General features: G+C 41.2%; 1 protein-coding gene across 7 annotated transcripts in view; it reads right to left on the bottom strand.

Moving 5' to 3' along the window:
- Positions 1-1,638: 1,638 nt before the first annotated feature.
- RASA2 (RAS p21 protein activator 2) overlaps positions 1,639-8,414 on the bottom strand; it is a 113,922-nt gene continuing 107,146 nt past the window's right edge. For 2 of the 7 annotated variants that reach the window (XM_064491663.1, XM_031445651.2), the window contains exons 23-24: positions 7,965-8,154; positions 3,215-6,282 (exon numbers count right to left, since the gene is read on the bottom strand). In XM_064491663.1, coding sequence (XP_064347733.1) covers positions 6,252-6,282; positions 7,965-8,154 — 221 coding nt within the window. In that variant the 3' untranslated portion in view covers positions 3,215-6,251. The other 5 variants (XR_010383194.1, XR_010383190.1, XR_004134512.2 and 2 more) reach the window with 5 other exon arrangements.

The following is an 8,414-nucleotide window of genomic DNA, read 5'->3' as shown; positions in this document are numbered from 1 at the left end:
ACAAAGCTGCTCTAAAACCTTCTGTACAAGTCTCTGTGTGGACATTTGGCTTTGTTTCTCACAATCCAATCTTAAAAATCATGATTGTCTCCAAATGTCCTGCCTTTTTCTCAAGAGTGTAGAGTCAGGGGCTGCACCTGGCCCGTGGTCAGAGTCTCGTTACTTGTATGTTTAGCAGGCCTCCATCATCATAAGACACAGGCTCCCCTTTTCTCTTAGGTTTAGTGCCTGAGTCACGTGGATCAGCAGGCTTTTCAGGCAGGAGGCTTCTGGCGTCACTGTAGGGATCTGCCCTTAAACATCCCTCCTGAGGGCCTGGCTCCAGACGAGGCTGCAGGTCTGAGTCTGCAGTGCATCTGCCTTCTCAGCTGCCCCATGAAGCCAAAAAACAAGGGGAAACTGAGGCACAGGCAAGGCAGTTATGATTTGAGATTGCTCGGTGAGGCATCCTCTGCCAGGACTGCCTTCCTCCCCCTGCTGGCCTTTTACTGAGAAGCAAGTTGCCCGGGGTGATGTCACTTAAAAACAAGTGCGACACACTTGTTAACTAGAAGAGAATGTCTGCATTATTCACCAATTAACTCCTCGCTCCTCCTCAGGGGCAGTGCTTCATACGAAATAGCACATACGAAATATTTCCAGTCATCACGGTGCTCATCCAAAAATAAATAAGTATCAGCGCCCCCACAGATGTTTCCTTATTTGCTGAAGGAAAAAGAAGATAAACACACTTATTGTGACTCACAATATTTGTGTAAAAGGCACCACACTAGAGCCCTCCTAAGTACTCCCAACAATAATATTTTGGAAACTTTGAATTTTTTTACCTTGGATGGCTCGTCACCACTTTGATTCAGCGTCGAGCTTTTCCCCCTCATGTTAACACCTCCAGGAAGTTAAGAGGGTGTTGGGAGATGACCTGGTACTTCTAGGAATATCTTCTGCCCCCAAACCTAGAGGCTGGTTTCCTCTCTTCAGCGGTGTCAGGGAGAACATCCAAGGAGTCTAAGCACCTGGACCCACGCAGACCAGCTCACAGTGGCGTTAAAGCAGGAGCCCTCCAACTTGAGCCACTGTGAGAGGCCACCGAAGGGCAGGTTGACCAGATGGCGGGCCTGCCCCTCCCGCCTCCTACGCCCATGAGACTTCTCTCAATGCAGCACTCAGAGCAACCCAAAACAGCCAAGACCATCCTGTCACTCTTCTACTCAAAAACCCTTCCTCACCCGTCTTCTACCCGTCCCCTCACTCAATTCGCTCTGGCCACACTAACCTCCTGGCTGCTTCTGAGCACACCACATTTTATTTCTTCTGCCTGGGAGGACCTTTCCCTTCCTAGGCTTATGACTCCCTTTCCTCACCTTGTTGACATCTTTGTTCGTGTCTCCTTCCTTGTGAGGCCTTCCTGACCACCTAGTTTTAAACTGTATCCCAGACATTCCAGTCCCATACGTGACACTCCCCGTCTCCCTTCCCTGCTTTCCTTTGCTCCATAATACTTACTACCATCTGACCTACTGCTGTGGATGTAATCTTCCTTCTCTCCCCAGAATGCTAGCTCCAAGGAGGCAGTAATTTTTGTCTGTATTCTTCCTCCTGACGCATACTTTTGATGTAGTTTAGGACTGAGACTTGGGATCAGGATTTGGAATTACTTTAATCCCAGTGTTCCCCAAACTTTAAAAACAAATATCCCACATGAACACAGGTATCTCAGGCTTCATGATGGAAATGGCCTCCAGGAGAGCAGCACGGCATGGAGTCTGTCTAAAATGATGGGTGCTTCTTTCACAGTGCAGCGTGGCCTTCTCAGTTCTAGGTGGAGTTGAGAAATATGTTAAATTTGGAAAACAGTGTTGTTTATGCCAGACAGAATTTTCTGTGATGAGCCAAAACTTCACATATCTAAGCCCATGTCAAAAAGTAGATCAATACAAAGATTTTGATGGCATGAAATAAAGAGGATTTGACAAGGCAAAAAACTAAATGAATCTTACTAGGACTTTAAACAGGTTACACCTTCTCTGTTGTCAATATGAAATCTAGGCATAAGCTTAAAATATGCTGGCAAATGGTGTTGTCAAACTAAGATGTCAAATGGCAACATGACAAGCCAAAGGATGAGCCTTTTGGCCACAAAAGACTAAACCTCAGATGAGGATGCATATGAGGAATCAAGACCCAAGGTCTCTGGACTGGGGGCAGTTTGCTTTGAGGCATGTCACGCCTGCCCAAGACGGATTCTCCGAGGGGCCACACTGGCCGTTGACTTGGAGTAGCAGAGAAACTTACACCAGCTGGTGGCACATACAGGGCCTCTGCTTGGCCTCAGGTGTCCTTCATTTTGGAATCATGCAATTTGGAAAGGGACACCCAACCAAAGTATGGCCCCCTCTCTCATTAAAGAACTAGCTGGTTACATCATAGACTAGAACCCTCTTAGAACCTTCTGATATTTCTGATGAGGCCTGTTCTAACACCTGGGGCTAATATGAGTGGGGTTCTGGTATCTCAATAAAAATAACATGCTTAGAGATTGAGAACCCTTGTCCTTCCTTTTTGTTAACTTTCAAGTCCTCCAGTGTCACAGAGGCTAAGTTTTATGAAGGTTTATTTAGGGATATTTATTTACGGTACTAAGTGGAGAAGGATTTAGGCTTCTCTTGTCCGGGACACAAATTATCAACAAACCTGGCCTTTGGTGCTGTCACTTTATATTCCCTGGACCATTCAGCAAAGTGGCACAGCATGGTCAAGTTTAACATCCGGCAGGATGCACTGAAAGTCAAGCTACCCAGTAGGAGTCCACGCAGGACCTGACTAAACCTGAGGCCCTGATGTCGACATTTCTGAAAGGAGCGGAGTGTGGGATTCTTCAAAAGGCTAACAGAGGCTGAAAAACTCAGCTCTCAACTATTTACCCAGACAAGAGTGGAATATATTCTCTCCTACCGGATGTGCATGGCTCTCAGCATCCTGCCTGGCCCTGTAGGTCCTCAAAGTAAGTCTGCTGAATGAATGAGCACCACAGTGCTCAAAAACCAGCCTAGACTAAATGCAAGAAAAGACTGCTATGTCCTTTCCAGACGGTTTCTTCTGCTTTGTTACCGAGGACTCCTCACTCCTGCCCTTCCCTTACTAGCAGTGAGGTACAGTAATTTGAAATGAGAAGAAAATCTTACATTAGTGAGAAAGTAAGGTCACGCAAAGAATGGATAGGCTTCTTGTAATTTATTTGAGTTATTTCCAAGCGACAGTTACAAAAGTTTTTAATTTTTATAATACTCTTGATAAGAAAATAAAATTTAAATAAAAATACATTCTCAACAATACAACATGGTTACACAAATTCACTACATTAAATTTTGATAACTTACATTTTCAAAGTGGACACTAAAAACCAATACTTACTAGTGACATATTAATTTCCAAGTTAATAAAAAGGGAAGCAGATAATATCAGTCAAGACTGGCGTTTATCTCTAGAATGAGCCCTGTATTTTTCACATACTGCAAGGATACCTAAAAGGCTTTGAAGCGTTTTGTCTTTATAGGATGTACCGTTAGAACAAATTAAAGGTGCTTCTACTTAAAAAAAAAAACAAACAAACCAAAAAACATTTAAAACCTGGGCTGAATGCAGCCTTCTGATAAATGAATGAAATTAGGCTTCAGAAATAAACAAAAGCCGCATCATTCATCACCCTTTTTGTACAATAAGGAAAGTCTTGTTTTGACCCTTAACCATTACCCGTGATATTATAAACATATTTCTTTGGCAAATAAAATAGTTCAATTTGATAAATTATATTCCTGGAAGTAAAAAACTTCTTTGCTATTTCCCCTCATTAAATGAATATTAAAAAACAAAGCTAAACAAAAACAAAACTAACAATAACAAAACAAGCAACAGATCAGCACAATCTTGACTTAAGAAAATGGCTAAACTAAGAACCAGAACTGGCATTTATGGCAAGAGTTTCTCCATATCATCCTTTTCTTTCCTTCCTGGGGTTTTCAGAGTTTTAGGGTAAAGTGAGCTGCCATGTATTTCTTCAAGTGTGGAAAAGGCAGAAAGAGCAGATCAGGTAGTAACGATAGTACTCATCAGTAACAGCCAAGGAACGAGGCCCTTGGAAGCAAGTAAGTACCTTGGTTTTCCTGGGGTCCCACTGACATGGTCTCTTATTTCAGAAGACTTTAAAAGAAAATTTCATTTCACATTACTTGTTTTTAGGCTGTGCCGAGCTGGTTAATTCCAGTCAAACTGGCTGTTCACATGACCCTTTTAAAGAAAATAACTAGTAACTGAACTCTTCAAATTCTGAGTTCTGTATTCACACAGCCTTGGTCCCTGTGAGAATGCTGTGATCTTTAAAAAACAATCATAATTGGGGACTTGATATTAGAAACAATTAGAAGAATATAACTAAAGAAGCCACAAGAGAGAAATGTGTGGTACCTGGCAACGCTCACATATCCTTTCCAGGCAGACATCTCAGAGACTCCTAAAAGGAAATTTCAATCTGAGTGAAATGAAATTCAAAAATGAGAAATTTACTAAATGTGAAGTTCTTTCACACTGATAAGTCAGTGTAGTGTATGGAATCTACGAGCTCATAAAATTTAAAGGACTTTTTCAAACTTGTCTTTAAAATGGGCCAGGAATAACCTACTATAATGCAGACTAGGACTTATTCTTAAATAAAACCAACTGATTTTTACAAGTCCTTTAGAGAAATACATTGTTCGGTTACAGTCATTATGGAACAACTTTGATTGTGTGCCAATGGTCTTTAAAAATAATTATCCAGTAACAGAATTTAAAAACAATTACTTACCAATAACATAACTGGCAAAGTCTATCTTGAAACATAGCTTATGCTCAGGGAAACAAAAAAAGCAGTACTAGCTAGACTTACATTAATAAGTCACAGTTTTAAACAGAAACACGTAAAATACTCCAGGGTTCAAGGTACCACATTTACAAAATTTAAAAAGACAAAATAAGAGTACCATGGTTTTTAATACTGATGAAGCAAAGTGTATCCCTCTCAACTTCAAGGTGGTAAACTTGCTTCGACTGCTTATTTACAGTTATCATTTTTAAGATAAAAGTAAATTATTAGGGAAAAGTAGAATTCGAACAGTTGCTTGCCCAAATTCCATTTGGCTAGCAGGCAGTAAGGAAACAGCAATGAGATATAAACATTTTCAGGAAAGCACTATTTCTAGACTTAAACACTGATCATTCAACTGATCATAAAGATTAGATACCATGGAGTATCTAAAGTAGAATCTGGGGCGGCCCAGATTATTAAAGTGCGCCGAGTGACTGTTCTGGAGTTAGCTCTCAACCTTACCCTGGGAGGGGGGCATCCTATGGTGGCCCTTATAATAACATGGTCACAGGTGAAGTCTAGTGATTTTACCACCACCTTCCCCCACTGTTTACTTTCTCTTCTTTTTGAGAAGAGAAGTCCTTGGAAGTCACGTTAACCTGAACTCTCAAATCAAGAAAATGAGTACCTGATGTTTAAAACGATGAGAAAAAAATTTAGTGATCTCATTTTATGTCATCTGCCATCACTCATCCTAAATGTAAACAAGATGCACACAACAGTCCACGCTCCCTGATTCCTCCGGAGTTCTGTTCTGTTTACATCCCTAAATAGGCAGGAGGATCTGCTGGCTTTCAAGGACGCTCTGGCAGCTTTCTGCTGTTCTGTCGCTGTCCCTAGTGGAATCTGTAATGACCAACGGACCAGAGGAAAATCCTTTTTTAATTTTTTTTTGAAGGAGGGTCTAGATGAACTAAATGGAAAGCTCTGAATAGTCATGGATTGAAATTTTCTAGTAGAACACAATGTTGGCAGTATAGAGCAGGCACTAATGGTAGTGAAAAGTCCACAGAACACGGAGTGTTACAAGGAGAGATGGTTTCTTGCTATGTGGAGTTTTCCTTCTGTGACAAAGCTTCAGGAAGATTCTTTCTATTAAAAACAAGTTGCAGAAACATGGCTTTTGAGACAAGATATGAAGGGAATCTTGATTTTTAAATTCTCCAGGAATACATTAAGACCAAGATTCCCAAACAGTTCATTTTGATTATTAAATATTAAATACAACATGAATGCAGGTGACACTGAAGCCAATGTTCATTCTTAAATACTATGAACAAAATATACGATGAACTGAAAAACTCCAACAAAAGTTCTATTTTCCAGTTCTTCTTAATCAACTGGTCAAACTCTAAGATGTTTTCCCAACAATTGGATTTTCCCTAGAAAATAAAAAAAAAATCATTTTTCAAAAGTTGAAAAACAGAAAATTTTAAAAAGTGACAAATATAGTATCCAGTAAGTGTAATCTCTTGATAACCTCTCATGCCAAATCTTACTTTATTAATTCAAGTTTTTACTGACCATCTTTTAAGTGTCAGGCCCTATTTCGGAAACTATGGACACAGTGATGAACAAAATGGACAAAACCCTTGCCCCTGTGGAGTATAGAGAAAATAGTATGAACAAATATAATATTTGGTACAAGAAAGACTGGTATTTTTTAACAGAAGAATACAGCTGGGAAGGGGTACAGTGTGTGAGGCTGGGGGAAACGATACTACTTAAGAAGGATGGTCAAGCACTGGCCAGGACCTCATGTGGACACTTGCCAGGGCTTCAAGAAAACTGGGTTACTGCTGTTGGAAGAAAACAATTACACTAATGTAGAAAAGACAGTATTAGGATGCTTACAGTAAACTTCCAATGTACTGAGCCTTCTATCCAGGGAGAACATAAATATTTATACCTGTCAAACTGATTTTTATTGTTTATAAAACACAAATATAATTACCAATCCACATAATTTTAAAAGAATACTTAAGATGATGGGGCCAGGATTCAAAGGGCCCCCTTCCCCCAGTCAGCTGCATGACCCTGGGCAAGGCCCTTTACTTCCCTGAGCCTCTCAGTTTCTCTAGCTATAAAACAGGAATAGAACCATGCTGGGCAACCATGAGGCCAACGAGAGTGTGCACTGTGGCAAACACTTGCTGTCCAAGAACCATCCCCTCCCTCTGTACCTCTGTGCAAACAGAAACCTGATTCTAGTGCTAATACTGGGCAACCCTGTGTTTCAGGGGAAGCTGAAGGTAACTTTACACAAGGTTTCTTTCCTGTTGTGGAAGAAAACAGCTCTTTCTGCCTCTGGACACTATTATTAAAAAATGTGGGGCTCTGAACTACTGCAGCCCAGTTGTGACCACAAGGGGATAAGCCTGAGGAAGACAGAAATCATCTTGTTGAAGACGGCTGAGTGGCTGGACCATCCTTGATGGCAGTGTTGAACTAACCAAGTATAGAAGAGAGGACTTAATTTGTGAGATTAAAAAACGTCTGACTGTGTAAACCACTTCAACTGGGATTTTCTGTTATTTGCTACTACAAACAATCTAACGGACACGATGTAAAGTCCTGGGCACGCTGTCCAGGGCGCCGAGTAAGCTCTGAGATAAGTGTTAACTGTTACTGCCGTTTTCCTCTGCGGTGCCCATCTGCATCCGAGATGCAGCCAAAGCATCAACTGTAAGACACTTCTAGCACTTTCCCAGCTGGCTGTTTTTCAGTGCTTAGCAGGTACAGAGGCACTGTGGGAGATGGAAGGAAGGAAGGGGATCAGAGAACAAAAACAGAAAACTACCAAGTATTCGATTCAGTGGTTACAGTGGAATATAACATTGTAAATGGTGACAAAGTACAGCACCAACAGAATGAAATGATACCAGGACTGAAAAAGACCAGGATCACCGTACGAGTGGCCAGGGAGACTCTTGCGCAAGGGAAAGGTTTTGAGCTGGCCTTAGAGGTGAAGCGAGCAGGAGGCCTGCACTGCAGGCGAGTGCAAGGGAGCAGAGGCGGTCTCACTATGTCCCAGCTACGTTTCAAGTGTCTTAAAAATACTTACTTGCTCCCATATTTCGCACTACTTGATCTCTTCTTCCTATACTTTTCATGAGGTTCATCTAGCTTCTCTATGATGCTTTTTATTTGTTGAATTGTCTTAAAGGTTGTTACAGAATCCTCAATTACAAAGTTAGAATAGTCATCGGGCTCTTTCTGTGGTCCTTGATAGACGGCTATAGTCCCACAGGCCTCTATGAGGAGCAAGAAGGTCTCTGGTCAGACAGCTAGGTCATTAAATGTAATTGGTAGTATAAACAAGAATGTTTCAAGGGGCTCAAGCTGGGGAGATCGCCCCCGGAAATGCACAGACAACCAAAATACATACATTTTATTAATTATGATCATCCCATTTATCAAAAACAGTATTTTCACTTGATGAATATCTATGAAAAAGGCTCCCATTGGGAGTTTGTCAACTTTCATAGAAGTAACGTTTTGGGAAATCTATGCG

This window comes from Camelus dromedarius, chromosome 2, assembly GCF_036321535.1.
Source record: "Camelus dromedarius isolate mCamDro1 chromosome 2, mCamDro1.pat, whole genome shotgun sequence".
Classification (NCBI taxonomy): Eukaryota; Metazoa; Chordata; class Mammalia; order Artiodactyla; family Camelidae; genus Camelus; species Camelus dromedarius.
This window is presented reverse-complemented; position numbering and strand designations above follow the sequence as displayed.